Source organism: Bombus vosnesenskii, unplaced genomic scaffold (assembly GCF_011952255.1).
Source record: "Bombus vosnesenskii isolate JDL3184/JDL3185 unplaced genomic scaffold, Bvos_JDL3184-5_v1.1 scf7180000013266, whole genome shotgun sequence".
NCBI lineage: Eukaryota > Metazoa > Arthropoda > Insecta > Hymenoptera > Apidae > Bombus > Bombus vosnesenskii.
Genome location: NW_022882926.1, coordinates 1,815,400 through 1,832,493, shown reverse-complemented (window position 1 = coordinate 1,832,493; position 17,094 = coordinate 1,815,400). Strand labels below are relative to the sequence as shown.

The window sequence follows — 17,094 nt, the reverse complement described above, 5'->3', positions numbered from 1 at the left end:
GAATACAGTTAGACACGTACTTTTCTAAGCACACGCGATACACACCACTAAAAAAACGTAATAGATATCATCGAGTGTATATTTCTACGACACTGTATAAGTAAGTAGATAGAGAAAAACAATCTTTTTAAACGTATCGTTATCGGGGCAACATTTTACTCGCAGATCCCTACCGACAAAGAGATTCATACAACCCCTTCTTAACTTGGGTCAATGACTTTTATACCGGTATACTTCCAGCGAGAGATTCGCCAAGTTTGCAGCGGCAAATCGGGAACAATTTGAATAAGAAATGTCCTAGCGAACTTGAGTGAACTTTATCAACCGAGTGTAGAACAAATTCAAGAAGGAGGAGGAGGAGGAGGACGGCACGCATCTACGAACGTTAAACAACTAAAAGAACGGTATCGTTTCGCGAGGCAAAGAAAAAGGAAAATGAAAGGAGGGTGAATAGGGGAAGCTAGGGTTGCAAGTTTTCGTCGCACGGTATAGCGAGAAGACCATTAAGAAGGCAAGTCGATGGAGGCTTCTTGCGAACCTGTATCGCCTTACCCTTCGTCGTCTCCTTTTGGTTTAATTAAATTCTCGAAGTGGCGGTGCCTTGCACCCCTTTTTTTTCTCTCTTACCCTCGACACCCCTCTCTGTCCCTCCAGACCGCTCGTTTCTTCCAACTGTAGCTTCACGTGGTCAGACCTCTTAGGCGCGAGAGTGGTTCCACGCACACATAGCGCCGTTACTAATTGACGGATGAATTAATTAGCGGGAATGATCGATCGTATCCGCCCGCCCACCAATAGGATTTATTTTCCGCGGGTACCACCACGACGCACAGCTACCTGCATGTATTATGACCCGAGAAAACCAAGATCAGGACTCGATAAATGAAGTAGAAAGTGAAATCTTACAGACCATAAAATACGTCTAACCCGATAGTAGCCCGAGATTTAAAAGATTAGATGTACATGATATAACTTAATATGAATGAGACCGGTAGGGTAAAAACAAGTGCAGACTGAAGATGGTTTCAAAGGGGCTGTTTTATCGAGGTTGCAACCAACTCGAAAGTTATACAGAATTATCTAGGACGCGTTACCAACAATTTAAACATTACTTGAAAATCACTGAAAAGTCATCAAGGTCGTGACATTAGTAAATGTGACCATCGAACTTGTTTCATTTCTGTCGGAACGACTGAATCAAATCAAATTACTAATACTTAAATTATCTAAAAATGCTAATTCATCACGGTATCACGCTATTTTATAGTTCTCAATAGGCAAGTACCGTAGCAAATAACATTATCATTGATAGAAGGAACGCAAGGAAATATATGCATCCATTATTTTCCACGACTATTGCGTGAAATGAGAAGAAACTGTTTAACTTTCTTCCATTCCCCTGCACTTAACGGTCGTTCGAGGGCGGATGCGGCAAGAGTCCGCCGATCAATCGTGCGATCGCGTGAGACACGTACCGAGGGAGTTTGGCACCGCATTAATTACCGGTCGCCAACAATGGCACAATAATTAACAATTACGCAGTTTGATAATTATATACCTGCTGGCTGAGTTATCGCCTGCCGTTTGCCGTGACCGGGCCCTGTGTTTCGCGTGCTCACACACGCGTACACACGCGATACCACACCACCTGCAGGCCAAGCGTGGCGCATAGAAGGCAATAAATACACGCGGATCCGGCGGGCCAACGATCTAATTATGCCCGAACAATGGCACCGTATCGGACGTCCCATTGAAAACCTGATAAAGCAGATAAAACGCGAGTAGTCGAGTTCGACGTCCACCATCGTGTTAGTATATAGGAAATCGACGAATTTTAAAAGAGACTCGTCGACCTCAAACTCCCTTCCCTTACCATTCCTCCTGAATGGCACAGCTACGGCCCGCCATAGTGATTTATCTCTCCGGTTCGTAGGAGTCTCGGTTCTCGCGCACGGGACGCGCGTTGAATCCGTCTTGATTTATAACGAGGCCGCGGCTCGCATCGATGCTTCATAATGCCTTGTAATTACCGATGGTTCCCTTAAAAATTACGCCGTCCGAGATAAGGTTCCGTCGCTCGGGCGACGAAACTTCTCGTCCCTAGGCATTCCCTGATTAATGATACGAACGACGTGCGTGGGACTTCACCATGCAATCGTCCCTCCGCCACGAGAACTCTCTCTGGTCAATAGCGACCCTCGACTCCGAGCTACGAGATCGCGTGCGATTTATTGCCGATTCGCTGGTGAAACGCTACTGTTTCAAACGTCGTGGAATTATCGAGTGTTCGTAGAGTCGCTGGAAAGTTCGCAACAACGCGAGAATCGTCAGGGTAAATTATGTAAATTCTTTTCGTCTGATTTATTTAGGAAAAGTTAAATTTTAATTTTAATACGCGAAATATCAAGGCCTGAGTGAAATCGTGCCCCTGCAATATGATTTATATAAAATTTCTCTGTATCTTTCGCTTGATATGTTGAATTTTGAAAGGTTGAAGCGTTGGATTTTTTTACTACTCTTTCTTTATGAATTGAAATTCAATTACTCTGCGGTCAAATTAAAGAGAGTGCTACTAGTAAACTTATTATCTATCGTTAAGCTTTTAAATTTTCTTCTAGCAGTACCATCGTTCGAACCAAAGTGCTGATCAGCCGTATGAAAATTGTATACGATCTGAAAGAACGATAATTTTAAAAATCAGTATCGAAAACATCGTATCTCGATTTGTTCCAATTAGTAAACTCATTCTGGTGAGAAGTAGAAAATATATTTACTTTGATCAAAGAATACAGACGTACGATCTAGTATTTTCTTGGAAAAAAATGTTAATGTCTCGTAGAATAAAATTCGCGATGCCGAAACACGAATCGATTTTCCGGTTCCCCCTCCACGTGTTCTTGCACTGGTTTTCGTCCAGCTGTAAATTCTTTCACGTAACGTGACCCATGTAACGCGCGAGCGTATTACACCGCGCGAACCTATTTACGCGACGAACGTCTGCCTCCTATTCACGACGGTCCGTTGAATAACACGAGCTAGAGGGTGAGAGACACTTTCTATCGTGGTTATCATACATTTACATTAGGCGGCCGTTGGCGAAACGCGGAACGAGTATTTCATAGACGATGTTAAATCAGCAATTTCGAGACGTCACCGATGGAAATGAAGTCGTGCCTCGTGTCCATATAAAAACAAAATTACATCTACTCTTGAAATAGACGATTGCACAAGAATAGCAGGTGAAAAAATACTCAAAATTACGCGAAAGCAGTACAATTTAAATATTGAAAAATATTATAAAGTGGGAACGTTGCAAAAATTAAAAAAATATCAAGCGTTATACCACCATCATAAAATAGTCCTCTCTTTTTTTCGGTCAGTTTAATAGAATTATGAATTGCGGTCGAAAATGTGTACACTTCTCTAATGTTTCAAAGTACTGACAACCACTACCAAAAGTGTAGAAAAGCGAATTTTACAGGTGCGTTTTGAATAGTTAACTGGTGCGTGGTAAATTTTGATTCATGGGGAATACATTTTGTGTATAGAATAAAATATACATCGTTAGGAACTAAAGCTTCTTTATACATGTATAACTCGTCAAAAGAAGTCGATGTTGGTAAAAAAATTCAATCAGCGAAAGAATACAAGCTGTTAAATTTTGAATGACGTTACACGATGTAAGATAAAATTTGTAGTATGAAAAGACCACGTAGTTAAATTAAGACCAAGACCATCAGCGCGGAAATCTGTGCTTGAAGCCGAGGTGACCCGGTTCCCAGTGCATGTTTTATTTATCGAATTCATCGGTGGCCGATGCAACGCGCCGCGAAACAGCGGCAATGTGCCGCGCCACGTCACGACGAAGACTGAGAAAGGTGGTACGTACGCGGTGTGATTTATGGGTGCAACACCTGACGGCATTTTGTTCGCTTTTGCATCAGCGTTGTTACGTTGGCAGCCAGTTCCGCCCTTTTTTACCCCCCTCGCGCTCCATTAGTAATGCCTCGGTCATTACGAGCCCCAGTCGATTTCCCGTGGCTAATAAATCCCGATGAAATTTCCATCCTCGCCCTTCTTTCTTTTCTCTCTTTCCTAGGGGAGCTCGTCCGTCTAAGTCTCTTTTTCGAAGAAAAGACCAACCCCTCGCGACCAAACCATCGGAACAACGGCAACCAACATAATATCCTGACAGATTGAAATTCAACGCATTGTGGCCATTTTATTATCGATATTTATTATGATCGGTAGATAGTAATTTTGTTATATGAAATATTTCGAAATCGCTTGTTGTTTCGTTTAAAAGTAAGTAAAAGCAGATTTTAATTTAACATCGAAATATGATATATTTAAGAAAAAGCTAGCGCCTTTAGAAATAGTTAAAACAAAAAGGAGTGGATTATATTGCAAGATTATTAATGAAAAAGCGATAAAAATCTAAAAACCCCTGACTGTGAAATACAAAACGCCAGATATCTCCATAACGTGTTAAAAGGGTAACATACGGTTGGTTGCGATAGCTACGACATAATCTATGCGAAGTCATCTTGAGTTTGTAAAAAAGCAGATCGCAGACTTCCTGCTTGGAAGTCGGTCTGTTTTCGAAGTAAATCAACCCTTGATTCTTACGATAAATTCAAGAGGGACGAAAAATGAAAGAAACCACGAGTAATTTAATCGTGTAATTACAATTTGTACGGACGCCACTTTTAATCCCCGTTCCTCGGACAAACACCGTTATCGAAGCCCAAATAAAGAATCTGGCCGTGGATAGAAAGTCGTCGTCAAATATTTAATCCTAGCGCCGCGCCAGTATTCCGCGATCAATATTATCCTGAGACACGATTGCCGCGAGAATTTCTCACTTTATTTCAACTTTTCGCCTCGCGATCGGCGAGAACAAATTCCTCTCCTTGGTCAGTGGAAAATTTTCGAATATGCGACCTTTGGCCGAGGATTGGTTTTCAAAGGTAATAGGTCTTTCCCTTTTCACACAATTACACGAGGAATAGCTACGATAATCAGGAAAGAGTTCGTTAACTGTAACGAAATTATACGACAACGCAATATACCTGGGGAATATAGATAAAATAATTTACATATTATTCTGACAAGGTTCAAAAAAATGTATCACGATATTTCATAAAAGCTTACTACACAAATCAGAGGCGCGTGGAGGAATTTCCATAACTTGAAAAAGATATTTCAATCTTTTTATACTTCGTGAAATTATATTATAAAATTTATATCAGCGAAAGAAAAAATATATAATGGGAAAAGAAATATTAAGCAAATTTTTGGAATTTCTCTTCGCAATGGCAATGCTAAAAAGCAAAACTCAACAATATCAATCGATTGGAGAAAGAAATTGTAAAGGCGACCAAAAATAAAATAGACCTAACAGGGCTGTCTTCGATTAACTTCGGTTCCGCGTGATAATTAAAAGAACCTCGAAATAAACGTCATCCATAAAATCGTCACGCTCGCAGTCATAATTGTTTCAACGATCCTTATGATGGGTATTCACCGATCGCAACAAATGTTCCTTTTGTTGAGAAATTGCTCGATGATCCACGGTAAACGACGGATTTTAAAGGATCTCGAGATTCTCGTGCACGATACGAGGAAGCTTCCATTTGGATTTCACGAGGTTTATCTTTTCAACGAATCAATGGCAACACCAAAACCAGACAAAGAGAAATCCACGGCATTCAACTCTGCGACAATCCTATAATAGAACCGTTGCCCGATCCCCTATATCGCGTCGTTAAAATAATTCACGACTCGACCGACTAATCCCTATTTCGCGTGGTCGCAGGCAGAACACATAGTTCGTTGAGCAGGATAAACGCCTTGAATCGACGCATTTCAATTTAATATCGGATTAAGCCGACAATCATGTTTTTCATACGTTCCTTGTTTCTCAATCTAACAATGTTGTACGATCAGTTCTAGTATGTATCACGATAATTTCCTGCATGAAATTGTTCAGAGTGGTTAGTTGGTTTAATACTGGGGCTACTATAGATATTGTAGACACATTAATAATTAAAATTAATATGTCGATTATAAATCCATTTCTCGGTACCTATAATGCTGTATATTAATAAACGATACTTCTTTCTGTGTTATAAAACTTTACACATGAGTTTGAATATATATTATTATTATATTATATATATTATATAATATTATATTATATTATATATATTATATAATATTATATTATATTATATATATATTATTATGAAATCTTTTTCCACAATTTCGTGATTTTTAATTCACATGCTTAATACACGTAATTTCAAATTGTACTATATGTATATTCCACATGTATGATATATATTATTAATTAATACATGTTTAACATATATTATTACTTAAAACCACAGTTGGTTTATTTAATAATTTGCAACCGCAAAAGATTGCTGCTCGACTTATCGTCTCTTTGCGCCATAAAGAGTTCCGATTAAACTCGAAAATTGTACGTAAAAATCCTTGGACATGGTGTTCATTATGGTTGCATACCGATAACCATAACGCCTGACGAAGCCCGGAAGCTACGATAAATTATTATAAAAGCGTAGCGAAGCGTAGGAAAAGGCGATCACGTGCATCCTTCCGCACGCAGAACCGACATGACGGACGCTCAATGGACCCGGAAATTGATTTTATTCGTCTCGGTTGGTGGACACGACGCGCGAGACAGCGTCAAACAGTCCCGCCGCCGCGCTCGAAATATCAATTTTCACAACAAATATGTCCATAACTTTGCCCGAATAAATCTGAGAATGAGAACGCGTGCGCGCGAGAACGATGCTTAGAAGCCCTCAGCGATACAGAGAGAAGCGCACGCTATGATTTATCGCACGGCTAAGTAAATTCAAGACCTGTTGTGCAGCCAACTGGTCAACGATGTTTCCTTTCGTTGACGTGGCAATCTGCCAAAAATTTCTTCTCTTTTCTGGTACGGTCATTTTTATTCGATATATCGATCGCGCTTTGTAGTACGAGACATACGGTACTGTATAAAGGTCTTAGACCTAACAAATAGAAATGTTGCGGTGGAATATAAGAACGTAAAAACGTGAGACGTTTTATTTCAATTCCATTGTTATATCTAAAAAAAATAATTGTCCAAGAATGGGTCATTTCTTAACCAGCTAACAAATAGCTCGAAGAAAAAAAAGTTTTGTCAAGCAATTTTTTTCCTCGGCAATTTTCTAACTCATTTTCTGTATATTCGAAGCATTTCTAAAAAAAAAAAGTCATAAATCAAGGATTCACTAATAAAACTTTGCACGGTGCTGTATTTTCAGAAGTAGCTGCTTATTTCGTCGAACGAAGCACAGTTCGAGTGTTTTCTCGATAAATATTTTCGAAATGATTACTTTTAATTTCGTTGGAGTACACTCGACCCTCATCGCGGAAACTTGTTAAAAATACTTTTAACTTGTCAAGATACTCATTAACCGGCGACGGCCTGCACTGTTCTACTTATAGAATAGGATCCTCCAACGGATCCTATTTCTACTTGAGAAATCAATCTTAATACTCATCTGCCATTGCGTAACTGCAACTTATTACCCTCTTGTTCACCAACGAAGAACACCAAACGAGGCACCGTCATCGCAACGCTTTCAATTACGAGACAAACGACTCTTTTGTGTTTTCCCTTATATTTCAATGGAAGGAAGCGACGCGTAGGATGCAACCACGCGCCTCTATCATCCGAACACCTCACGATCGCAATAAATCAACGTGCAACCTAATTAACCGACGGCCCAGCCCATAATGGGGGTTTCATTACCAGCGAGCACGCTAATTACGTGAATCCACGACTGACACCAGGTGAACATAAGTTTACGTGACCGTTTCACGGCCCACGATTTCGCGTTACTGTCTTTGATTGCTGATCGTTCCGTTGAATTCTCCAATTAGCCTGTCCGTCCAGAGTGACGTTCGTTCTACCATCGGGCTATCTCACACGAACCGAAAACTTCGTTTAGTAATACATCGAGAAGCTTAGCATCTGATCTGTCGAGTCGAGACGATTAATCTCAAACGCGATGCAATTTTGATAAAAGTACCAACAATGATATCGTGGAATATTATAAAAATGTAGGAGAGATAAATTATATTTACCCTCGCTAGTTTAGGATTAAAAGCAATCTAGCCAGGTGTTCATTTATCTTTATTAATTTTTAATTCCGTGACGTCTAACAGAGCCTGGTTAAAAAGCGACCCAGTTAAAAGTGTTAAAAATCCTATGGAAATAATCATATTACCGCCAGCTATTCCTCAACGTTCCTCGACCGGAAATCGCGTCGAATCGATCACCGCAGCGGAATTAGCGAACAACGTAAATCTTCACGGTGACCCGATCAATTTCGCGGCATAAACCGATAAACTCGAAATGTTTCGAGCGCGTCGCGCGCGGAATATTCAATGGGGGCCGCTGTATAAAATTGCCGGTGCTTTATCAAATTTTTTTTTTTGCCTGCACCATGTTCCTCCGTTTACAGGTTATATCCGCCCGTTCTTTTATCACCAGAGTGCCAGTGCACTGGCGTGATTCTGTCCGCGTGACTTGCTGACGCGATACGACAACGGCGACAAATGGAACAAGTTGCATGAAGAAAGTTAAGGGCGAGACGGAAGCGTTGTCTATTTTAGAAACGAAAAGGGAATGGCAAATGATTCGCTATTCGATTTTCAAGAGGGGGGTGAGTAATAAACAAACGTCGCGAGATTGGAAAATAATACACGACTAGAAAGCATTTTCATGAAACGTGCTTCGACGATTAATATGATAAAACGAGGACTCCGATACGCGAACGGTAATTGTTCGATCGTTTTTGGCTACGAGCGAGTTGTGATTACGTTGATTGTAAAACACGGTGTAATGCCATCCTCGTAATTACGCAGCCTTTATTTTCTGATCTGGAAAACAACCGAATGTCACCACGGAATTTACTCGTAATTGCGTATTCCACGTTGTGGTAATCGGCAGGTTTCATTTTCTTTCCAATCCGGCGAGGAATTGGTGGATAGCATATAACACAATCGAATCGTATCAACCCTTGCCCGGAGGATGGTGGCTGTCAAAAGCGTTGAACATTTATAGTAACAAGGCACAGAACCGAATTAATATACTTTTCATATCTCAATATAATAATAAAATTAGATCTTTTATCGATGAGGCTTAGGAAAGATAAACTTGAAATATTCGAATCAAAATTAATCTAGCGTTCTGCTTTTGAGAATTAACCCTAGAACAACTGAAAGGGAAGTTTATCTCGAGTCCGCCAGTTAGAAATTATAGAAAGTTCATTAGTCCTCTGATTCCGACAATTTCCAAAAAATTATTTAATACTCATCAATTTAGCAAAGATATAAAGACACGAGAATCGAAGTGAATGAAGGACACGAGCTCAAACTCTAGCGGACTATTGCTTTCTACACAGTTAGATAATTCGACTATAGACAAAGGGGCTGATTTTTCGAGCAGATACTACCGAGTCTCGAGGAATGAATATTTAATTAAACGTTCAGGATGTTGTCTCGCGAAAGGGAGAGCAAAAGATCTTTGAATGGTTCGAGGGTGGAACGACGGACTTCCGCCGGAGAATTCGAATGCACGCGGAAGATGAGCGAACCCTGATACCCGATGATTTGATCGTTAAGAAACTTTTGAAAAGTTGCAGCTCCTTGAGAACACGCCGCCAGTTACTCTTGCACGGTTAAAGAACGGCGGGACCTTCTGTTTTCGACTGACTGGTTGAAAAGAAAAGTTTACCTTGTCCGTGATTAAAGGGAAGAAAACTTATCTCTTGATCTACGCACCTGGCTAGCTATCTTAGAGAGCATCCGAGAGAACTTGGCGCAACGATAATGAGATTTCGAATCAGAACGAAGAATCTCCTCTATCTACCTCATTGATTTCTTCCTTTAGCTAAGAGAGTAATGCAGGTACAGTATACGCGCTTGAAATTATTCGGATAGAACTCGAAGAAGAAACGGACCGAGAGATAGACGAATCTTCTTATATGGCACGTAAAAATTATTAAAAAATTAGAGGAAATAATAAAAGAACGGTATAATTATAGGAAAGCTTTGCATGAAAAGTCCAGATGCTGTTATTAAGAGATAAAGAGGCTACGCGAAAATTGAATTTTCCTTCAAATTTATAGCGATACACTATGCAGTGATATAGGTAAAAAAAGAACATATAAATTACAACATATAAATTAATATACAACATATAAATTAACACATAAATTTAATTTAAACGTAAATTAGATTAAACGTAAGTGGTCCAAGACTCTCAGATAGCACTGTGTTAGTTCCGTTACGAAACAATATCGAAAGCGGAACATAAGATAACAAAAGTGACTTATGATGATAGGAGATTGTTATATTCTGTGTTTACGTTCTCGGTTCGTTTGACCCCATTTTCAAATTAATCAATTTCAAACCAAACGATAATAATACATCATAACAGAACTACTTATGCTCAGAACAGGGTGAATAGTAAATTTAACATGTACGACCAACAATAAGTACGTATGACATGAAAGTTGTTAATACGCAGTTCGCCAGAAAGGAGGCATTTTAATGACACCAGATCCGGCACGGAACTTTCTGTATTCACTCTGAGTATTCGTTCTAGGCGTCAGACAAGATTACCGGGAATGTTACCGCGTTCAACTAGCTCTTTGATACATTAACTGGCGTCGCGATGATGATGTAACATCGCCTCTTAAACTAACGCTTGCTCGAAATACAAGGTGTAATGGCTCGAGGTGCTGAGTTCCATAATTTGTCGCGTTCAGACATAGAGAACGAACAAACACATCGTATTTACGCTGATCGATCCGATTTCGAAACATTATGCCACATGGGAATTGCGTTGTCAATTATTGTCGACGAGCTAAACACTTATTTGCATGATGAAGCGATTCTACGAGAGATAATCGTTGGGAGATATAGAAAGCTTCGAAACTTCTGATGAATACGTTATTTAGACTGGCTAGAAAGATGACAGAAGGGAAAGGTTTACGTTACAATTTTGAGGGAGGAAGAAAAATCGAATATAGTAGTCTTCGGGAACGACTTAATTCCAATTTCGAGTTGCGAAAGCTTTCCGAATTACGCGGAAAACTCAGTGTAACAGCAATATTTATTACCGTGTAAAAGTTTTCAGAGGTTGTTTCTAAACAGGCAACAGCTCACCTCTTGAGATAACCGGAAGCGGTTACGTTTTCGTAACGTGCAGACGTTGCTCGCGTTTGCGCGTAATCCATTCGCATTAAATTTTGCGCGTAAAAACGCGAAACCGTAAGAACGCAACTGGCGCTCTTTATGGTTTAATTACATTCTTTCTTCGCCGCATACTTTATCTCCATAAACATTCTTACCCCGTAAAGGATAGTAGATACTTAAAAACCTTGCTATTACGAGACCAAATGAAAATTGTTTCTCGGTCACGCCCAACCCAAATAGTAAGATAATAATACTAATTGAGGAGGTGGATAAATGATAAAATTTTCTTCTAAGAGTGAGATATCCATATTTGTTCAGATGATTTTGTTTTAGGTTTCCACAGTTTCGCGATTATATATTAGTATTTTGAATCGATTACAGATGTTTACATGAAAATTTAATTTTATCCAGGATTTCAACGGCCACATTGAAATCTTCTTTGCAAGATTGTCTGATCAATATGAAGGAAGAAATATCAAGCGAATCCTTTCAACTGCCTTTTATAAATACGATATTAGAGACAGAATTCAATAACGTACATTAAAAGCGAGAAGGACAATTGGAAATGAAATGTTGAGTAAAATACCACGTCGATTCTTAATGTGTTAATCACTACAAACAATGGAACAAAGGAAGCACAATAAAACGCGACAAACAATGAAGTGAAAGTAGGATGAAAATTGCTATAAAATCTGATCAATGAAGAATAGTTTCCGAGTCGACGACAACAGAAGGGGAACAAATTAACTTTTCCAATCATAATTTACACGAGCCTGAACAGGGCTAGATTAATGCGCAGCATTAAATCAATTGTGCTAATGCGGCCCGTTGCATAAATACGCAAAGCTCGTTAAAAACAAAAATTAATGCCCTCCGGTAGTCTCGCGGCGGTCACGGCACGAACTGCGATATTTCCGCGTTTCACGGGCCCGCGATCGTTAAGTACGCCCGGCTAACAAAATTATCGCCGGCACCCGGCCGCCGTCGAAATCGAAATTAACATCAAAGAGAGGCTCCATATGCCGTTGGCCCCTATTTATCGATCGAATCACTTAGCCAATGCAAAAATCGACCGACAGTTTCAGGCAACTTTGGCGATCATCCACACTCGATTAGCTGTTAATCGACTATCAGTAGGTTGAGCTCTTTTTCATGAGGTACGAGAGAAAAATAGATATATAAAATATACACAAGGTATTTTAGTTTCTCTAGTTTTAGCTGACAGCACGAAGAAATTAAATTCATTACTTTAGAAAAGCGATTTTCATTCTATTCCATCTTAATCAATCAATCACTCAAATCAGTTCACCACGTGTACCAATATTTTTCTGTGAAAGTTTCTCGATCTCTGACATGGGACCAAGAGCTACAGGAAACCAATATTTCGTATTTTTATTATGACCTCTTAACGAAACTCTAAGTTTGCCAGAAAGAAACTACTAGGACACCTTGTATATCATACTGGTATTTCCACACGATTACTCAATGTTAAACAGACTTTTTTTTTAGATTGTAAATAACTCAAGGTGTAATTTCAAGTTTTAGTTTAGGAGCAAAGAATATCTGTTAAAGAATTCGGTTCGGACAGGTATAAATCTAAGTGATCACGATTCACGTCGGTGAAAAAGCATAAATTTTAAGAAAGAGATATCCAATTACCAGAACGATGCGTTTCATTGTGCGAAAAAACCGCCGCAACAAAATAACAGTCGGTGAAAGTAACGAGAAACGTCGATTTAACTGGTCCCGTCCCGATCCCGGTCAATTGAACCGTTTCTATTTTCGATGCATGGAACAGCTTGAAACGATCCGCTCGCTGTTCCCCGTAAATTGTCATCCGCGATTGTTCGTTCCTCCTACGTAAATCTATTACCCGCAACGCGGAGCCTTCGCGCCAGCCAGGTGCATCGTGATGTCTATCCCATAAAGTCCCATAAAATGAAACCAAGTTTGATCAACGTTATGGAACTCGATTTATCGTCCCTATACTCTGTTCGCTTGCAATTCCTATGTTCCACGGCGATAGAACTATCTACTAGTTGATTTTTCTCGTGATTGTGCGATGATACGATAACAATTTTAAGAATTTCTTAATTTTAGAATTAACAATCCTTATAAATTTGAAATAACAAAACTGATCGATGAAATTGATTTAAAAATTGCATCGAATTTTGAAAAAATTAATTTGCTTTTTGACACATTTCACGTGTGTCAATTTAACAGTTTATTTATCTATCCCACTATTTCTAATAATTTTATTTCAAGCGTTGAAATCAGGGCTTGCGTATCATCCTATACAATGTCCTCTCCGACATTTCTGTAAGAAACAACAACTATATTAAGACTCACCAGAAGACAGCTTAGACCTCTGTAACAGCCAAGTCTGTAACGCGAGACGTTCCCTGTGCCTGCAGAAGAACTCCGGCCTGATCCCATGCCTCTTGAGGAACTCGTCGCACTTTCTGAATGCGGCCAAAGCCTTGGCCGCCTCGACCTCGTCGATGTCCGCGAGAACATTCGGGCAGGAGCTTCGTCTCGATGACGAGGAACGCTCCTCGTAAGTCTCGTCGGGCAAGAGCATCCCCATTCCCGCGGGATAGGATCTCCAGGACCACCAGCACCGCTCGACGATCCCCTCGTCTTCCTTTCGACAGCTGTCGTCGGTGTTCACGCCGCTCTGGCAACTTCCAGCTCGCGGCACTCGTCCAAAGCACATATTAATCCCGGCCCTTTGCCTCAGAAAACCGTTTCTAATTGGCCAGGAAACGAGTCTCAAGTTGCTTCACGCAAAAGCTGCTTCTTTTTCTTTTATTCCCTCCGTCTTTCTTGGCCGCTTTTCTTGCGATGTTCGCGGCCGAACAGTTAATTTTCCGCGGCGCGAGTGACGGCCTGCTTCGTCGATCTCACCCCTAGAGCAGAGGGGCGACACGGCCTTAATGAGATTTCATCTCGATTAATAGGATTTCATCGCGGAAGCAGTCGGTCGCCCGAAGCGCGACCTCTTTCACGCGTACCACTGTTGTTGCAGGCATATTGCTTGGCAGATATTTTTTTCCACTTGGCAAGGAAGGTGGCTTCAACGGCGCCTTCGTTCTCGATTTCTCCCAGGTCGCTAATTGAATCGAACACCCGGCGAATCGGTTTATTGGCTACGAAAGCATCCACACCTTCTCCCTTGGATGATAGTCAAGCCTCAAAGATTTCCTCCAGGAGTTGTTCGACTCAGCGTGGTACGTGGCTCGAATTCGAACACATCCGTTTCGTAATCTCCGTGAAATCGATCGTCCACACACCGGTAGATCGGCATCGATCCGGATCACGTCGCAAGCGTTGATACTCGGCTTTCACCCGATTCGACATTTTGCGTCTCAGCTTTGCCCGCTCTGTTCCATGCTTTCGCTGTTGATCGCGTCCAGAACCGACTTTCCAACGGTGTTTCCACGGTACAGGGAGATCGCTTACGTTTCACACACTTCCGCGCCATCGTTCTTCCAGACGAGACGACAGGTCCTCTGGGTGTCCTGGAAAAGGAAGGACGTCGCTTGTGAGCCACAGGTTTAACATCAGAATCTGATGTTTCTCTATGTCTATCGACCCTTTGTCCTTTTTTTTTTTTTTTTTTTAGTTACAAGAAATCATCGTTTGTAATAACTAAACTGTGAGTGTTTATGAATTTTTGATATATACAAATTTGGGAATGCACAGAATGTACGTAGTATGCAGAAATGTATTAAACATTTAAAATATTCGTTAGAATGTTTAGCGAGGTAAACGAATCTCTTTTATGTTTTCGTTTCTTTAGTTATCACCAATTTGAATTCTACGCGATTCAATTTAAAAAATGCTACAAATTTTGATTGGATGACATTCCGACTCGGATACGCGCCTCTTTTTCCCAGCTGCTGAAAGCTTTTTTTGTTTTCATCGGTGCAACGATAAAAAGTGTCGTTTCGGTTAATAATAGAACTTTGAATTCCCAGCGTGGAAATTGATACATTTCCTCGTTTATGAGACACGAATAAAACAACGGTATGCTAAGAGTTATAGCGGATATTCATGGGATTATGGGAGACAGCAGTACGATTTAATAGCGCAACCATTTCCATTTTAGAGGGTTGGCCAACAATAAACATATTAACGGTCCCGTTACCACCGTTACAGTAACAATACACGTTTTCATTCAACCCCGACGCGTTGACGTATTTTCCAGCATTTGCTCAGTTTTTACACGCCGCGCAATATTCCTTTCACGTTCAATTTCGTCGCAACTGTTAAACCCTTTTTGTACATTTAAAAGGACGCTCATCGATAAAGCATTTTTTTTCTTGTTTTATGATCTTGTTTAGTTAACTCGGTGGATTCTGCCAACGATGATGAGCTTGCGCGAAAGGTAAGTTCGCCAAACTTGTTTCGTCGTTTCCGAGAAAGATTAGCCAACATCGCCATACAGAGAGAATGTAAGACGAACCTAGAACATTAATTAACGAAAACACGCCGTCGATTCGACTGAAAAAGTCTCGCGACAAGCCGATCGGTAGCGTTGACGGTCCTACAACACGCGAACACGCCGTAGCCCTTGGTTAATCCTGCTTAATCGTCAACACACATTATTGTCGTTTATGGAATCTTCTTCGATATCTTAAGAATCGTACACAATAACAGGGATATGTCACCGAAAGTTCTACATTACCTTCTTACCGTATAACAACATTAAAGTAAGTCGATTTAAAATTAAATATATTTGCTAGAAAAGATAATTCTAAACAAATTATTATTTTATTATTCCCAGTAATATTTTCCAACACAAAAATTAATTTTAAACCGTTCAGTTTATAATTTCTTAACGTTCAACGAATCGAGCTACTTTCGTGTCGCCCTGTATTAGGAAAGTAACGCAAAATATTTCATCTCTAATTTATTTATTAACCACCGACCTGAAAATTACAGGCTGATTTAGTAACCTATCGTTTCGTACAAATCATTCCTTTTCTATTATTCAAAGATCATCGATAACGTCCAATTAGGCGTACTAAATGCCACTCTCGATTGCCTGATCGTCTCAATCGTCATGTAGGGAAATACCGTTACCTCGATGTTAATCCAGGAGCTGTGGTTCGTTATCGTGCGGAAAACATTCATCAGAAAGTCCCATAGGAGCCGTGATACGTTCGATCGCCGTGTGGACGTCGCTTTAAACCGCGATGCATAAACATCGCGATGAATAAGAGGGAAGGTACGGTGACTCGACACGTGCCACCCACGGTGAATTACAGTATTCGTGGATCCACTCGACGATCCGGGGACCACCGGTAGTTCAATACACGAATAAAGATTGAGATTGGAATCTCCGACACCAGGAAACCGTTCGTTTCATCGAATCGATGCCTTCCTTTGCCTATCTCCCACGAAATCTAACCGGCCAATCGACCGAATCGTCGCAGATCGTCCGAGAAGACCCGACCACGGCCACGGGATCGATTTTTCGTTTGGTAAATTACTTTGGTAAATTATCGTGCGTTGTGAAACAGCAAAAATCTCGTACATAAAATTCGTGTATGCATAGATAACAAGTGTGAAAAATATCATCATAATTCAATGAATTTCCTAGAACATGAAGGGACCAGCGGAAAGTGGTACAAACGTCTTGCTTTTTCCAAAACCAGGCAAATACAGGATGACAAGTAAGTCTCAGATTTATATGGAAAAAATATGCTACAAGTGTTTTTACTTACGTGTACGTGAATAGTACCGTGTTTTAATATTCGAAGACATAACTTTCAACTCTTCGTGTGAATTTGAATAATACTTAGCAATTTGTACTTCTAAAGA

General features: G+C 40.3%; 1 protein-coding gene across 1 annotated transcript in view; it reads right to left on the bottom strand.

The window, feature by feature from the left end:
• Positions 1 to 17,094, bottom strand: part of LOC117230137 (unconventional myosin-IXb) — a 90,720-nt gene that overhangs the window by 45,365 nt on the left and 28,261 nt on the right. The window contains exon 4 of the mRNA XM_033487259.1: positions 13,615 to 14,786. Within this exon, the coding sequence (XP_033343150.1) occupies positions 13,615 to 13,981 (367 nt within the window). The 5' untranslated portion in view covers positions 13,982 to 14,786. The remainder of the gene's footprint in view (positions 1 to 13,614; positions 14,787 to 17,094) is intronic.